General features: G+C 38.1%; 1 protein-coding gene across 1 annotated transcript in view; it reads left to right on the top strand.

Annotated features, from left to right (window-relative positions):
• GMDS (GDP-mannose 4,6-dehydratase) overlaps positions 1-18,690 on the top strand; it is a 189,681-nt gene that overhangs the window by 42,275 nt on the left and 128,716 nt on the right. The window contains exon 5 of the mRNA XM_032222847.1: positions 18,004-18,196. Within this exon, the coding sequence (XP_032078738.1) occupies positions 18,004-18,196 (193 nt within the window). The remainder of the gene's footprint in view (positions 1-18,003; positions 18,197-18,690) is intronic.

Here is an 18,690-nt window from a genome sequence, read left to right on the forward strand (position 1 = left end):
TATTTATTTAAATAATTTACATGGCCAACCAACTCTTATCAGTGAAAATGAGGAATCAGAGGTCAAGTGAACAAATTTTATTCTGATTGTGTGTATTTGGCGCAGCTTCTTTAATTTCAAAACATAAATGCAGTTATTTGGACAAAATAAATTATTGCTAGTTTATAAAAAGATGCTTCTCTGTCTTGGAGTAGGTAATCCGGTTCACCGACAAATGCGCGCTCGACAAAAAAGCACGCCGATGAAACTGCGGTGAGAAAACCGTGAGTTCAAAATCGCGCCAACAAATGAGCGCAGAAGCGCGCCGACAAAAGCGCGTCTTCAACGAACAACTAATAACAACCGAATAACCCTAAACCTAACCCTAACCCTAAACCGAACCCTGAACCTAACCCTTACCTTAACTTAAATCGCGCTTTTGTGGGCGCGGTTTTGTCAGTGCATTGTTGTGGACGCGTTTATGACATTGTGGTTTTCTTGACGCGGTTTCGTCAGCACGCTTTTGTCGTGCGCGCATTTGTCGGGTCACGAGGTAATCCCCAGTGATCTGTTGGAGGAAAAATAACCTTAACACTTAAATTCTTTATAGCCCCAATAGGCTGCCAGTCTTTCCCAACCTTTCACATTTGTGGACTTCAACTTACAAAATTCTCTAGTCAGTGGGTCCCTGCTGAAAATTCTAGGAGCTCAAATTCTCACATCTGAGGAAAGACTCTCTGGTTGGGAAGGGCCAAGTGTGCTTGTACAGGACACTTTCCTGCATGCTTGTCTTATCAAACCTGTCTTAGTTGCCACACCTTAGTTGGGGTGAATGTATGAATTACAGGCTTCTATTGAGAAGTTATATTAAGGTTGACAAATAGGTATAGCATGGTTTATTTCTTGGATCAGAATTTTGTGTAATGTTCTACAAATTCAAACAAAAATATTATTTAATTTTTGAAGATAATATAAAATATACAATTCAGTTCAGCATTATGAAAAATTGTTTTGTTTTGTATAAACAAGTTAGCACATATTTTGTGTATATGCATTCTGTATGCTTTGCACACAAAAAAATTTCTGGTTATTAACAAATTGTAATTCATTGCTGCTTCCAAAAGTCGATCCTACCCAGATTTCTTTTCAATGTTTTTAACCAAAATGTTTTTCATTTTGCTTGGCATCAGATTAAGGAAATTAATGTCTGTTTTATTTATTCTTCTGGAAAAGGAATTGAATTATTTGGACTGTTTATTTTCACTAGTAAGATATTGAAATATGTATCTTCATTGGTTATTCTCTCTAACTGAGGATCACTCAACTACCGTGTTTTCCCCAAAATAGGACATGTCCTGATACTAAGCCTAATTGGGCTTTTCAGGATATGGGCTAAAATAAGCCCCCTCTTCAAAATTACCCCCCCCCCAAAAGTGGTAAAAAGAGTGCCCGCCGTGCCTCGCGCCCCACCTATCACACGTTGTAAAAAGCCGCTGGAAAGATAAGCTCCCCCCCCCCTTTCTGTGTCTGTCTTGCTCTGAAATCTGGAAGTGAAGCTTGGTAGGGAGGTGGGAGCGCTGTCTCCTCGCGTTGGGAGAAGAACTCCCCAAACACCTTGTTTCTCTATTTCTGCTTTGTATCCCAGCCTTAACAATTCCTTTTAGCTTTGGGCCTAGAGTCAGTTATATAAAACTTCTAATCGAAGACTAATCTGATCATAAGAAACCAGGGGAGGAAAATGTGATGATGATGTTAGATATTGAATAGCTGTAAATCAGCACATACTCTCTCTGTGCAGGAATATATTGGTTTGGTTTGGTTTATTGGATTTATATGCCGCCCAAGGACTCAGGGCAGCGTACAACATTAAAAAATTATTACAAAAGTTAAAAAAAAACTAGATAGAATATCCAAAAAACGAGCCCAATTAAGATTCACAACAACATTAACAAAATTCGATTAAAATTAACAATAATCAATAATTTGTTTTGTTCAGACCAGGCTGGCTTGCTGGAAAAGCCAACTTTTTAGGGGCGCATCGGAAGGACCGGAGGTCGGGGATTATACGAAGCTCCGGGGGCAGCTCGTTCCAGAGGGAAGGCGCTCCCACAGAGAAGGCTCTCCCCCTGGGGGTCGCTAACCGACACTGTCTGGCCGACGGCACCCTGAGAAGGCCAACTCTGTGGGATCGCACTAGACGGTGGGAGGCTACCGGTGGCAGTAGGTGGTCTCGCAGGTATCCTGATCCTAAGCCATGGAGCGCTTTAAAGGTCATAATTAGTACCTTGAATCACACCCGGAAGACAAGGTGCCTCCATGATAACCCGCGCAGCCGCATTTTGGACCAGTTGAAGCCTCCGGGTGCTCTTCAAGGGCAGCCCCATGTAGAGAGTGTTACAGTAGTCCAGGGGCCATATTAGCTGTTCACCTCATTTTCTGCCTCACTTTCAGGCAGCGGAATTTTGATATATTTTGTTTGTCTGTGTTTGAATTAGAGCTTTTTTTTTAACAAAAGAGCAAGGAAGAGTATTTTACAACAATTTGGTAACAGCACTGAAATTTTATTGAAACAATTTTATAATAGTAATATTATATTTTAAAATAGCTTTATCAACATAATGCACATAGACATCAGAAATACTGAAGTTAAGGCTAATGTTTCAATTACAGTTAAACTGAAATGCAATATTTTTACATTATCATAATATGTTATAACAAGGAAGTATTTGGAAACCTTAATTTGTATTTCAGACAAGCCACAATTTGTCCTAATAATTTGTCACAAACCACTGAAACAGATCTCCAGTTATATATTTTATAAAGTATTTGGCAAAATGAGTCAAAACCTCCTCTTAACCAGCCCTTTTTGCCTTCAGATGCTTTTTAGCTTCTATTCAACTGAGTTTAATGGTTTAGTTTTCGATTGAGTTTCCCTCCTCTCTTTATTTTGACTGTTGGCAATCTTTGGTTCCCTAGAGATGGAAAGGGAGATTCTATTACACATTCATGCATGTATACAAACATACATAGCAAACAAGCATATTCTTTATGTAATTGGAATGCATTGTTGGGAAATTATCGCTGATAAGAGCTGATTAAAGAAAGCCGTGATGGAAAACTTTAGTGAACTGATTATATTGAACCATAAACTATTACTTCATAAGTTATTACTACACCATTTACTGCTAATTCCAGATGATTTTTCAGTCAATAGGACTCATGCAGGATATCTTGTGTTTTACAATCTAGCCACAAGTGACGAATGTTAAATCTGTACCGCTTGAATGCACACGCAGTTTGCTTTGGTGACAGTGAAACTTTCTTTTAAAAGCTTCAAATAATGTTTTTCCTCCCTTCTCTCTGAGCATTTAAATCAAACCAATCCCCCAAAGTGAGCAAATTCCTTAATACAATGGTGTGCTTGTCAGTAACTCTGCATCACATAGTGCATATATTAAAAAACAGCTGTTTGGTGACAGACTGCTAGCTGGGAAGTTAAAGCTGAATTTGGTGGTTAACCCGTATTCCTCTGCTACTGATAAAGTGCTTTGATAAGCAGGCTGTAGTGGTGAAAATTAGCTAAAGAGCCAAAGACTGCAATTCTTTAAAATGAATGGGAGTGTTGTTTAACAAAAGCAGCTTTCAAACATTTTACAGGGTTCCCCTCTTCTTCTTTTTTTTTTCCTCCTTCCTCCTACCTTATCCAGTATATGCATAGATTTATCCACTATCTTACAACCGTGACATCAGTTCTGGCTTTCCAAACTTTTGCAAGAGAAGCAGATTTAAAATGGATAAAAAGAATTAAAATTTTAGTATGCCTTTTTGTCATTTACATCAGGGCTTGATTGAGTGCATGAGATGATACGGAAAGAGAAAATATTTTTTTAGAAAAGTAACTTTGTTGGGTTTAACCACAAGTCTGTGGCGTGTGGGCATAATTTGTGCTTATTTCTATTTTTTTTAAAAAAATCATTGTAAATATAATGTTAATGTTTTCAGCTTCAGATGTGTGCTGTTAAAAATAGTGCAGGTATTGATGGCATATTTTTAAAGAACAAATTGATGGTTTTAGAAAATTTTGAAGTAGTGTTGAGGAATTAGGTACATTCCAATGGTCAATAATACATTTGACTGTTTTCCCAAAAATATGAATTTGGCAAATAAGCTAAAATAAAATCCATGGATCCCGATGACCTAGTAAAATGAATTACAGCAAGTACATTTCTGTAATAAATCTTGGATACAAAACTGGTGGGTTTCAAAAATGTTCTGTAGGTGTGGCCTGCTTTGTGGGAGTGGCTTGCCGGCCATGTGACCAAGTGGGAGTGGCTTGCTGTGCATGTGACTGAGTGGGAGTGGCTTGGCAGTCATGTGACTGAGTGGGCATGGCCAACTTATACAATGTGGTGAAACTCACTTAACAGCACTCTTGCTTAGCAAGCAAAATGTTGGCTCAGGAACTCTGGCATTGAAGTGTGCAAGTCTTAAAGCTGTCAAGTTACAAGACCCTTGCGCCCCTAACCCTTTAGAAAAAAAACCCTAGGGGTGTTCAAACTTGACAGCTTTAAGACTTGTGGACTTCAACTCCCAGAATTCCTCCTCTCGCTCTTCATCTTGATGATGTGTGAACGGGCGGGGTTGGGGGGAATTGGAACCAGTTCTAAACGGCACTGTAGATTTGTGGAACCTCTTGTATAGAAGAGGTTAGAACTGGCAGGAACCCACCCCTGATACAAAATCAACAAACAGGGGGAAAAAAACTTAACAGTTTACCACCAAAATGGAAGAACAGTTGGAAAATAAGATCAGCATTCTAAGATGAGATTCAAGAAAGCTAGAACAGATGAAAGAAGCTGAAGAGAAAGAAGACCAAGATTTCAACACAGGTAACTTAAGGAAAGAGCTTCCAAAATATTTTCAGAAACTCAGTTGTCCCACCAGAGACAAGAATACTTTAGACCCCTGATGGCACAGGTGGCACGCGGAGCCCTCTCTGCGGGCACACGAGCCGTCGCCCCAGCTCAGCTCCATCACACATATATGTGTGCCTCCCCCTGGCCAGCTGATTTTTGGGTCCCGTTGCCCCAGCTCAGCTCCATCACACATATATGTGTGCCTCCCCCTGGCCAGCTGATTTTTGGGTCTCTAGCACGCATGTGGGAGGGAGCGCATGCAGGAGACGCGTGTTCACGCAGTGAGGGCAGGGGTCACATGGGCATGAGTGTGGGGAGCACGGGATGATGCATGAATTGCATTACGGGTGTGGGCATACATGTGCATGTTGTCATGTGCGCCTGATGCTTTTGGCACATGACAACAAAAAGGTTAGTCATCATTGCTTTAGACCATTGCTACACAACACTAAAAGATGCTTATCGTTCCTTATCACAAGCTGCTGTGGTCCACTCTGATCATTGCATGATTTACCTTGTACCTACTTACAAAGATTTAAAGCCACGAAACCAAGAATTAAATCAGTGAGGACTTGGGCTGAGGAGGAAAAATTAAAGCTACAGGCTTGCTTTGACTACACTGAATATTTTTGACGAAACCTCTGCAGACCCAGATGAACTCACAGATACTGTAACATCATACGTCAGCTTCTGTGAAGACCTATGCGTACCACCCAGGAACTTGCGAATGTACAGTAACAATAAACCTTGGTTCACAACTAAACTTAAGCAGCTATGTTGTTCCAAAGAGGAAACCTACAGAAGAGGTGATAGAACGCTGTACAATCAATCCAGAAACATATTAGCAAGGTGCTAGTCGTTACTTATAAAGCCCTACATGGTATCGGACCTGGGTACTTGAGAGACCGCCTCCTGCCAATTACCTCCCTACGACCAATTAGATCCCACAGATTAGGCCTCCTCTAGATTCCATCTGCTAGCCAATGTCGACCACCCGGGGGAGAGCCTTCTCTGTGGCTGCTCCGGCCCTCTGGAACGATCTCCCCGTGGAGATTCGAACCCTCACCACCCTTCAGGCTTTTCGTAAAGCCGTCAAGACCTGGCTGTTCCAGCAGGCCTGGGGCTGATGAGTTCCCAGCCCCACTCGAATTGTTGTGGCTGTTGAGGAGTTTTTTTAATCTGTTTTCTGTATTTATTTTTTGTCTTGTTTGTTTTCCTTGTATTGTCCCTATTCCCTATTCCGGTTTGTTAGCCGCCCTGAGTCCCTTTGGGAATAGGGCAGCATACAAGTTTAATAAACTGAACTGAGATCAGAGCAGCAAAAAGAAGCTACTCTGAAAAACTAAGAGATCGCTTGTCAACAAATGAACCAGCCAATATGTGGAAAACTCTTAAAAATATCACCGGTTACGGCAAACCTCCTTCCCAGGCTGAAGGAAATCAACGACTGGCAGATGACCAGTTGCTCTAACATCTGTAGTTATGAAAACCTTTGAAAGGCTAGCGATGTCCCACTTGAAAGCCATCACGGATCCGCTGTTGGACCCCCTGCAATTTGCATACCTAGCAAATAGATCGACAGATGACGCTGTTAATGTGGCTTTGCACCACATCCTACAACATCTTGAATCTCCAAAGACCTACACAAGGGTCCTCTTTGTAGACTTTAGTTTAGCATTCCATACCATCATATTGGATATTCTTCTAACTAAACTAAATCAGCTAGGGGTACCTGAACACACTTGCAAGTGGGTCATAAGCTTCCTAACAGGCAGGAAGCAGCAGGTGAAGCTACGTAAAATCACATCAGATACCTGTGCAATTAGCACAGGAGCCCCCCAGGACTGTGTGCTCTGTCACTTCTCTCTACATACCAATGACTGCATGTCAAACACGCCATCTGTTAAACTACTTAAGTTTGCAGATGATACAACAATGATTGTAGAGCCGAGGTGGCGCAGTGGTTAGAGTGCAGTACTGCAGGCCACTTCAGCTGACTGCTAACTGCAGTTCGGCAGTTCAAATCTCACCGGCTCAAAGGTTGACTCAGCCTTCCATCCTTCCGAGGTGGGTGAAATGAGGACCCAGACTGTGGGGGCGATATGCTGACTCTGTAAACCGCTTAGAGAGGGCTGAAAGCCTTATGAAGCGGTATATAAGTTGAATTGCTATTGCTATTGATTGTTCTTGTTCGCAAATGGACGGGAGTTTGAACAACTAGCCTTGTGGTGCAATTGGAACAATCTGGAACTGAACACACTCAAAATGGTAGAAATGATGGTAGACTTTAGGAGAAACCCTACAATATTACCACCTCTTACAATACTAGACAACATAGTAGAGACCTCCAAATTTCTAGGTTCTATTCTATCTCAAGACCTAAAATAGACACCTAACATCAAAAACGTCATCAAAAAAGCACAACAAAGAATGTTCTTTCTGCTCCAACGCAGGAAGTTCAAACTTTCCAAGGAGCTGCTGATCCAGTTCTACGGAGGGATTGTTGATTCTATCATCTGCACCTCTATAACTGTGTGGTTTGGTTCTGCAACCTAACAACAAGACAGACACAGACTTCAGAAAAAGCAATTACTGCCAACCTGCCTTCCATTGAGGACCTGTACATTGCACAAGTCAAAAAGAGGGCGTGAAAATATTTACAGACCCCTCGCATCCTGGACGTATATTGTTTCAACTTCTACCCTCAAAATAACGCTATAGGGCACTGCACACCAAGACAACTAGACACAAAAACAGTTTTTTCCCCGAACGCCATCACTCTGCTAAACAAATAATTTCCTCACCACTGTTAAACCCCATTCACTAAGGCTGAATTACTATTACTATTAGTCTTATCGTTCCTATCACTCATCTCCTCTCACTTATGACTGCAGGACTGTAACTATGTTGCTTGTATCCTTACAATTTATATTGATATTGATTGTTTCCTGATTGCTTATTTGTTCCCTGTGACTATCGTTAAGTGTTGTACCTTATGATGCTTGACGAATGTATTTTGCCTTCTTTTGTACACTGAGAGCACCTGCACCAAAGACAAATTCCTTGTGTGTCCAATCACACTTGGCCAATAAAGAATTCTGTTCTGTTCTATGCTATGCTATGCTATGCTATTCTATTGTATTCTATTCTATTCTAAGAATACCTGATCAGAAATGTCACTTTGAAACAAAGAACATCAAGGAAGCACTGGATATAATAAAGCAGCAAATAGCAACAGCAAAGGAGATCAACATATATGAAGCTTAAATTGCCCACTATAGGCAGAACTTACAATAACAGCAAAAATGGTAAAGATCAAGAATTGCTTAGCACCAGGTGAAGGTGAATTCAGTGGGTGGGTGGGGGATCTGACTGGTGCATACCCAGTCTTTGCTCATTGCTAAGTAGTTGTTGAACACAAACAACCTACTCTACCCAAGTAGAGTTCAAGCTAACTATTTCATTGTCTTCAATATAGGAATCTCCTCAGGTTGCTTACCTGGCGCAGTGGTTAGGGTGCAGTACTGCAGGCCACTTCAGTTGACTGCTATCTGCAGTTCGGCTGTTCAAATCTCACCAGCTCAAGGTTGACTCAGCCTTCCATCCTTCCAAGGTGGGTAAAATGAGGACCCGGATTGTTGGGGGCGATATGCTGACTCTGTAAACTGCTTAGAGAGGGCTGAAAGCCCTATGAAGCGGTATATAAGTCTAACTGCTATTGCTATTGCTACTGCTATTGCTATAAGAAGAAGAAGAAGAAGAAGAAGAAGAAGAAGAAGAAGAAGAAGAAGAAGAAGAAGAAGAAGAAGAAGAAGAAGAAGAAGAAGAGCTAATAGTTAATTGAATGTATTTAGTTAAACAACAGTATTGGGTTAAATAATTTTACTGAGATAATTTTAATTTTAACCCTTTTGTATCTATACAGCTAAGCTATTAGTAGTTAATCTCCTAAAATATTCTCTATTGCTTTTTGTTGTTATTGTTGTTGAAATTGCTTGCCCTTAATAGAAAGCAACGTGTACATCCTGCAAACTCATTTCCTTATTTAACATGGGCATCCTTCCTTTACTGAGAGATGCTTCCTCTTATATTAGGGAAGTTAGAAGCAAGCTTTTGTAAGTCCTTAATGGCACATCCCTTCCAAATGACCTTTGTCCCAAGCTAGCAGTTTCATGCAGTTACATAAAATATCCAGGTATATATAAATACGAATGAAATTTAAAAAGCATATCATGTTCACACCCATAAAAATGACACCTTTTATGCTGTGATACAGTAATTACTTTTTCTTGACAGAGAATTTTATAATTTTATGGACAAGTTTAAACAGTTTGTTCAGATGCTTTGGAAAATCCAAATCTTCCCCCCAAAATGCAAAATACTGTGATAAAAACATGTTAAGAGTATGTATATACACTGTGCTGTACATGTGGGCCCAATTACTTAACACTTTTCTTCAAAATGAACTAAAATCACAGTTCTAAATACTATATGGCAAAGAATAACAGTTCAGTTATCCAATACATTTAGTTTAAATGGGTCTTGATGATACAGACTTTTAATTATTTTTTCCCTTTTGACTAGTTCCTCTGAGTTTTACTACCTAATCTTAACAATGTCTAAATGAAATCAATTTCATATCATGGTAATTTTTTTTATATTATATTAATGAAACAGTAATTAAACTTTGAAAAGAGTTAGAGTCCTTTTTTAAAATTGCTAAAATTATATCTATTTTTGTGGGCAAATGTTTTTTGTTCCTAAAGAATTGCTGTAACTCTCTTTAATTAAAATAAAAACATTGTAGTCATACTTTTTCCTTTTTCCCCCAAGCATTTTAATGCTAGAGCAATCACAAGGCATTTGATGTTAACTTGGAGGTTGATTTTTGTTTTAAAAAAAGTAAAATACATCTTAAGCATACTTAGTTCTTTCAAAATCTGCAGAAAAATAAAAATACTTTTTTTTTAGCTTTTTGGTGCTGACTTTTTGGGGGCTTAATCTTAGAGGGCTGCAAAAAATGGGGCTCAACATATGTGTCTCATGGACTATGAATTATTGCTCCTGAAATTAAATCGCACAAGACACACATTGGATCATACTGCTTGAAGTATTCAGATACAGTCTGCTCTACCGTGACCCGTCAAAACCGCGCTCGACTAAGCTGCGCCCGATTAAACCGCGTCACTGACGTCATCAACAGGGCGACAACAGCCAGCGCGGAGAAAGAAGGGCGCTTTAAATAGCGCTTTGAAAGCAAGCCGATTCAACTTAAGGTAAGGGTTAGGTTAAGGGTTAGGTTAAGGGTTAGGGTTAGGGTTAGGGTTAGGTTAAGGGTTAGGATTAGGTTTAGGGTTAGGTTAAGGGTTAAGGTTAGGTTAAGGGTTAGGATTAGGTTTAGGGTTAGGGTTAGGGTTAGGTTAAGAGTTAGGTTTAGGGTTAGGTTAAGGTTTAGGGTTAGGTTTAGGATTAGGTTTAGGGGGATTAGGTTTAGGCTTAGGGGTTAATTTTAGGTTTAGGGTTTACAGCGTGCTTCTCTCTCCGCGCTGTTGTCGCCCTGTTGATGTTGTCAGCTACGCGGTTTAGTCGGACGCGGTTTAGTCGAGCGCAGTTTTGTGGTGGAACCCTGCTCTACAAATCTATAAATGACATCATCTCCAAACAGTTTTGCCATTTTTGCTGTCCCTTTATATCACAACAAACTCCTTGGCACAAATGACAAGTATTACAATTGTGTACTTGTAGAAAATACCTCTTTCTTGTTAAAGTAGCATGTTATTTTCCTCATCATCATGAGAATGAAAAGCAATGGAAATACTTTTCAGTCTTCGTGCAAAAAAGAAAAAATCTGTAAAAGAAAATGGCTGTTTGAATTAGTAGCAATTCACATAAAATCTGAGACAATCCCAAATCATTTTAAAAGATGCCCTGTCTACTAAGAAGATGATTAATGAAGAAAATATATTAATTGGGAGATATACAGTATAATAAATTCTGTTGTAGTCAGTCTGTCTAATACTGGTTCTTTTGTACTATAAGGTAAAGTATAAATGCATATATTTAAGTGTGTTTTGTTGCAGTTTCCACTAAACATGAGAATGCATATTGTGGTAACTGAAATGACCTGTCGTTTCCTAAACTATCTTTCCCCTCTTTCAGCAATCATTTTATGGAGTAGATTCCAGAAAAGAGGGGAGATTAGAGGAGGATAATAAGAAAGGTTTATTCCTATGAGGTGGGGTAATCTGTTTTCCATAACTCTTGTCACACAGGAAGAATGCTGATTATTTTATAACTTGTTATTGGGCTTCATCCAGTCTTGGCAGTGTTTATGTAATGAAGCTAAACTTGTGCCTTAAATCTAGTCCAGGGTGTCTTGTAAATTTCAATCACATGTGGACACCATTGGATACAAACCATTCTGGGGGTGTTCCTTTTGAGGAGGGATATTCTTGATTTGAATTTGGGGAAAGAAATTACTCTAATCCCAGGTGCCGAGCTTTCTGTCAATTTTATTGTGCATTTTCCTATATTCTTTAATGCAGTGGTTCTCAACCGTCCCAATGCCGCGACCCTTTAATACAGTTCCTCATGTTGTGGTGACCCCCAACCATAAAATTGGTGTCTCGGTTCCTAAGACCATCGAAAATACATATTTTACGATGGACTTAGGCGACCTCTGTGAAAGGGTCGTTCGACCCCCAAAAGGGTCCCAACCCACAGGTTGAGAACCACTGCTTTAATGAAATGGATGAAATATTTCTAGCCAATTTAATCATAAGGTTTACTGAGGTTGATCTATTGTAAATAATAAAATATTTGGACCTTTCAGAAGAAAGAGGGAGGGAAGTAAGTAAGTAATCATTTCAGTGCTTAAGTGGATGCTACAACAAATAATACATGATAAATTAATTATATCTATTGGTACATCCCGTGTCTCCATTTGTTTTCCAGCTTTATTACTCAAAACTCAGTTAATTCTCGAATTATTTTACACTTTCTATAGTATATGCGAAACATGTGAACCACCATTGGGCCACATATTCTGTTTCAAAAAATTAGTTGGGGGGGTGTGTGATTCTTTATGCACCTTCCGTATAAATCATCCCTCCAAAAATAATTCCTAGCACTTCTGTGGACTCCATTGAAGCGATTAGACCTTGTATCAATAAAGCAGTTTTAAATTTATTACTCTATACTGATTTTTTTTTTAAAAAAAAAGATCCAGTCTATGACATTTTATAGAACGGCGGTTTTAGTAGTCAACAGGTTTTTCAACATGATCATTGCTCTGTGGCATTAATGTAAAGAGAATGTTGAAACATTAGTTTATTGAAATGAAAATAATCTAGGTTCTTTTCTTGGGGGTATTATAAATAGACTTGAAAACAGTAACAATCTTAGTCTGCTCCTTTGGAAGGTTCCTTTGAAATCCTTTAAAACAAATGATTCATCAAATAAGCAAGAGCAAAGGAAGAATATGCCAATTTGTAGAATGTGACTCCTCTTAATCAGAGAAAGGCTGCAGGATGTTGAGTTCCTGCCCTCCACCTGATTAAAGCCAAATGCACTGTGAAATGGCTGGGACTAAGAGGAAGCACCAAACACTTCACAGTTGGGGGCAGAACAGCAAAAGAATAGAAAATGCCCAATTTACCTTTGTTATTTTTCTGGCTTTCACAGATAAGCACATATTTCCTGTAGTATTTGGACCTTAAAGAAACTCTGTAGTATAAGATAGAATTTTAAGTGCCGGATCTTGGCATTAAAAATAATAATAATAATAATCCCTGATATTGCAGCAGATTTCTGAATAGCCAAAAATCTTTTTCTTCTTCATTTCCGCCTGCGTTTCATTTTATTTGGTTTCTTTTTCAGTGGCCACTGTAAATGCCACGTTGTTGGAAGGCATCTTGTCTGTCTTTTTTTTCAAGTCATAACTTTTATATAAAAGACAGATTTAAACTAATTTGCCACCTGGATCATTTTTATATTCCCCTCTCACTTTAGAGTTATTTACAGTTTCTTCTATTCAAACTTCCTTTCCAATGAAGATGTACTAATTGCTAGTCTTTTTCTTTAGTCCATGTAAATTTTACGTAATTCTATTGACCTGAAGAATTTCTTCCACTTTTGTCATTTTTGGTCATTTTTTCTTCAGGGAGGAATGACCTGTTCATGTTTTTCTGCTTGCTTTTTCAAAGTGTATCTTAAAGTTGAGGGCTTAGCTTGGTGCATCTGTTTCGAACAATTAAAAGTGAAAATTCTATTTGGCATTTGTCTATAGATTGCAACATGTTTATAAGAGTACAATGTACGATATCCTGGCAATCTCATTTTGAAAAGGCAGCCAAAAATAATAGTGTCATTGTTCTTTCATTAACAGAAATCCTCTTAGTTACCTGGAAGTACTCACAATCTTTTTAAATCTTACTTATATTATAATATTTTAACAGAGTTTTGTTCGTTATATAATACTTTATTTCATAAGAAACAACTAAATTAGCGAAGAAAACTCTGTAGATTTTGTTTTATTTTTATTTAGAACGACAGCATTTTTTTAAACGATTGTAAATAGCTGGCATTTTTACTCATATCATTAAATGCATCTACAATCAGAATAGTTGATAATCCTAATCTCTGTTATAATAGCTGATGGTTAATATTGCTTACTAAACTATGATGTGTTTCAGTCAAATAAAGATATTAGATGAGAGACCCTGCCCTACAGAATTTTAAAATTAAAAATACAATCTCAGCATAGTCAACCTTGAGTCTTGGTGATTTCATAAATGTGTCTTATGCACACATGTATTTGCTGACCCCTTATCTGAATTGCTGGCTATTTTATATCCTGTGACCTGAAATTTGATAATTGAAAGTTGGTAATTGAAAGATAACTGCAAACATTGAACCTTAATTGGAACAACAAAGTTTTCAGGAGTTCTTTATCATTGTGGTTATCAAAACAAATTATTGAAAGCCTGAGAGTGTTCTTTCTACTACATCTTATACCAAGAAACATTGAGGCACTTTCTTCTTTTTGAGGATTGAGTAATCCTTCATGAAATGCCTCCCTTAACAGATTGTTCATCCCTCCCACATTTCCAGGACCAGGTCTACTTTCCGTCTTAGTGATTCATTTGTAAATTGCTTACAACACCAACTATGTAGACCACTGAGTAAGCCACCCATACAATCTAAAGAATAGGTGTATGAGACAAAATCATATCTCGTTTAGTGGTCAAAAAAGTAGCTATCAGATATCAGCTAAATTTGACAAAATACTTTGTTGCCATAATTAACCTGTGTTGGTTTTCTGTGTGACAGTTGAATGCCCAAAATGGGGGGGTGGGGGGAATCATTAGGAGCCGAGGTGGCGCAATGGTTACGGTGCAGTACTGCAGGCTACTTCAGCTGACTGTTATCTGCAGTTCGGCGGTTCTAATCTCACCGGCTCAAGGTTGACTCAGCCTTCCATCCTTCCGAGGTGGGTGAAATGAGGACCCAGACTGTGGGGGCGATATGCTGACTCTGTAAACCGTTTAGAGAGGGCTGAAAGCCCTATGAAGCGGTATATAAGTCTAACTGCTATTGCTTTTTTAAAAAATTGTTTTCCCTAGGGCAGGTGAGACTCAAGTTCAATACAATCCTCAGCCATAGAAGCTTGATGAATGACTTTTAGCAAATCACTCACGCTGGGTCTAACCTATTTCATAGGACTATTATGGGGAGAAATTGGAAGAAGAAATGTCTTACGCTTTTGGACAAAAGGCATGATTAAAAAATAATAATCTCATTTAGGCTGTTCTTAAATAATAACTCTTAAGTCCACATTACTGTGTTTTGCATTCTTTTAAATTGATGTTTAGTTTCTGTTCAAGTTCAGCATTCCTGCTCAGAATAGTTGTAGGAGATGCTGAGAATGAGATACGGATATTCATATTTGGGATTTACTTTCACAAAGGTTAATATATTGTATGGGTTTTTCCCCCCCAGAATTCTGGGTTTTAGGAAACCAGAGAATTTATTTCTACTTAGTTTTCCCCCTTAATCTAAAAAAGAAGTCTTATATATAAAGCTTGCTATTTAATATGTTCTGCACATATGTGCTTGCTATTTAATATGTGCTGGAATAGCACTTTCAGGCCATACCACGACAGATATATGGGGTAAAATGGCTATGAAGGATGTGCATTATGACACTTTCAGAGAGAGGAACCTCAAATATTTTTTAAAAAAATGAAGGAATTCAAACTGTAAAAATATGTTTCATTTTATTATATTTCATTTCATTTGTTTTGCTTATCCATCTGGTAGTCGGCTGCTAACCCAGCTACAATTCTGAAATAGTATTTATTAATTGGTAGTTCTTAAGTATGTTAGCTTTCCTTACTGTTTTATATCCCTTTCCCCTCCCTTTGTAAATAAAAATTTCATAACTACACTGAAAAGAATGAATTTTGGAGAGTTCAAAAGACTTAACTTTTGGTTGATCCTAATAAGGAAAAAAAGGTTTTTGATGGGAATGTGTGTTTTTATCTACTATACCTATTTAAAAGTATATATTTCAGTTGAATGCACTTAGAGCTGCACATAAAAATTAATTATAAATTGTTAAAATGGGGGAAAAAATGGTCACATTTCTCTGTTCACATTTCATTCACAGTCATTGATTCCCAAGATATCTATAAGGCAGAATCAATTGGTTCTGCTTTTACAACTCCCCTATGGAACTTTGTTTTAGTGGTTCTGGAAGACACCCTGCCTTTTTTTTAAAAAAAAAGTGTTTAAAGCATTTAGCACAGCTGGATTTCACTTTGTATGAAAACTTTTAGAACATTATAATGTCACTAATCATTGGCAGTGCTACATTTCAAATTTTATTTGTCCTAGCTGTTCTGCAGCATTGTAGAGATGGTGAGATAATGAAAACTCAAATAAATATGTTTTATAAATGTACATATTTTGCAAAGTATGCATTTTACAAAAACCCCGACTTTTTCCTAATGTTAAAATTATTATTATGATTCTAAAATATTCTAATAAAATCCCCTTTATAATGCTGTCAATCAAATTAATTAATTGTGGCAATAAAATAAGGAATTTATTACTGTAAGCCTAATTACTTTAATATAATTTTCAGTGATCTTTATCTCTCAATAAAATACTTAGGATTATGTTGAGTTCAGGAATATGTTACAATAAAGATTTATAATCATTATACAGTTTATATTCTAGAAAATATCACACTGGATTTTTTTCATATTATTTCTTAAATGATTACTGTTAAACATTGAAATATAGATTCTGGTCGTGATTCAAAAATAAGACAAATGCCAGAAACATTTCAGGTCATTCACTGGAACTGTCAGAGGAGGTTCTTGCCAAAGTTCACGACTAGCATGTAATTCTCTCATATATATAAAGCATATTTATAGCCTTAATGTGATCTGATATCAAAAAAGTATTCAGAAAAGTTTTGGGTTTTCTCAGGTGTGTATAGAGAGAGACATTCAGAGAGTTGGGAGATGTTCGGATTATTAAACATGCTGATTCCGCTATCCATGAATGAGGATTAAGGTGAAGTAAAACAAGAATTCCATTTCCATCACCCTAGGACAGTGGTTCTTAACCTGGGTTCGATCGAACACCAGGGGTTCGGTGAGTCAGTCTCGCGGGTTCGGCGGAGGTCAAGACACACACCCGACTCATATGATTCGTGATGACACGCCCCACGTGGGGTTTCAGTGAATGCGCATATGAAACTGGTGGGGGTCAGTACCTCCAACAAGGTTAAGAACCACTGCCCTAGGATGTGCCTCACTGTAATGAGAGGGAAATAGGGAGCTTCATGCTAAATTTATTTCTAATATCTTACTGCCTTGTCTGTTTAGTTTATACTTTAAACCTGTAGTTTGCAAGGTTTTATGGATGAAAAATATTGCATCCAGCCAACATTTAAGTCTAGAAGAAAAGAGGTGAAATCAGTATTATCGCATCTCAGTTTCACAAGGTCCTCCCTTATAATAAACATAATTTTTTATGCTTTACGTTTCTATTTCTAGCCTAAAAAATTGAAGCATTTTTTAAAATGGAAAGAGTGTTAATCACAGCTGTAGAAGAGCAGAGGGCAGAATAAAGAGAGAGTTTAGCCTAGAGTCATTACATATCCACAAACATTCTAAGTCCAGCCCCCCCTTGAATTCCATTTAGTATTTACCCTGATTTTTGTATATAGGCTTGAGCCATAAATCTTCTGAACTGAAACTTATGTGTGATCCTGATTGTTCGTGACTGACTTTTACACTACATTATCAAATGCTTGAGTTTGGAGGTGAGGATGTCAATTTTTTGTGCCAAAGTTAAAGAACGTTCTAGAAAATAAATCTTACACTGTGCAGCATGAATTAGGATTTGGGATTGATGTACTTGGGGTGATGCCACTGTCTTAAGGCAAATAAGGTCTTTTTCCTATGGATCAAAATCAGGCTTACCGTTAGAGAACGCTGTATGTCTAATTCAAACATAATAGCTATAAATTTAAAAGAGCAGAAACCTTAAGAAGATTGTATATTTATAATATCCTGTTTATTATATCATCTAGATTCCTTAAATACAATTATTGGTTTGCATATGAATATAAGAAAATCAGAAGAGGTACAATGTCCTTTTAATAATAATAATCACAATTTAAATGTAATTTTTTCCCAAGTTATAGCAGCAGTTACATATTGTTTTGGATCATAAAATTTGATTTCATACAGTTTTAATTTCTGTTGGTTATAGATCAGTCCATAACAAACTTATTATTATCCACAACAAAAGCAATCTGTATTTTACAATAAAATAGTGATAAGCCCCCACATATTCAAGTTTTTTTCTCCGGAAGGAGAATTGGGATCCATGAAAGAAAGAGTTTTATAAAGTTTTATAAAGACTTTTTGGAATGGCAGAATTACCTGATATAAAATTCTCATATTTAAGGTGACTACTGTATATACCTATATATCATAAGATATACCTTCCAGTTGGCTGGGCTTTAAATTCTACTTTGTGGATAGCATTACTTTTCATTTTGCATTTTTGTCTTTTTGTATCTCCTCAGATATCATTTGATTTAGCAGAATATACAGCGGATGTTGATGGAATTGGCACTTTACGATTGCTAGATGCTATCAAGACATGTGGTCTCATAAACTCTGTAAAATTCTATCAAGCCTCAACAAGTGAACTCTTTGGAAAAGTGCAAGAAATACCTCAAAAGGAGACTACTCCATTTTATCCCAGATCTCCATATGGTAGGTGTTCTGACCCCCCTTGTCCCACATCAACACACTCCGAGCCCAAGATAAGTTACGGCATTTAATTAACAGACAGACAGGTCCTTGGCAGCAAACCGGCACAGACAAGCATGGGCAGCAATCCAGCACAGATAAGCCATGGCAGCAATCCAGCCTGCCAAGCTCACAATAATGTTCTCCAATATTAGTTCCTGCGTTGACTTCTGCAAAAGGGGCGTGTGCACAAGCAGTCCTTTTATAGTCTGGAGAGGAGCCTAATGACCACCAGCTGAGTGTAATTACCTCCTGTACTTGCGCAACTGTTCCTGACGCCTATTAGCTCTTCGGTGCCGGGCAACCAGGGACAACTCACTGCTGGCATCCGGATCACTCTCCCTTGTCTCCTCCCCACTGGTCCAAGGCTCAGGCGCCTCCTGGTGGCCAACCAGCCTCTCTGTGCCCTGCTGGGAGTCGGAACCCTGTCCAGGGTCCTCCACATCCTCCAGAGCCGA

Source organism: Thamnophis elegans, chromosome 8, assembly GCF_009769535.1.
Source record: "Thamnophis elegans isolate rThaEle1 chromosome 8, rThaEle1.pri, whole genome shotgun sequence".
Classification (NCBI taxonomy): Eukaryota; Metazoa; Chordata; class Lepidosauria; order Squamata; family Colubridae; genus Thamnophis; species Thamnophis elegans.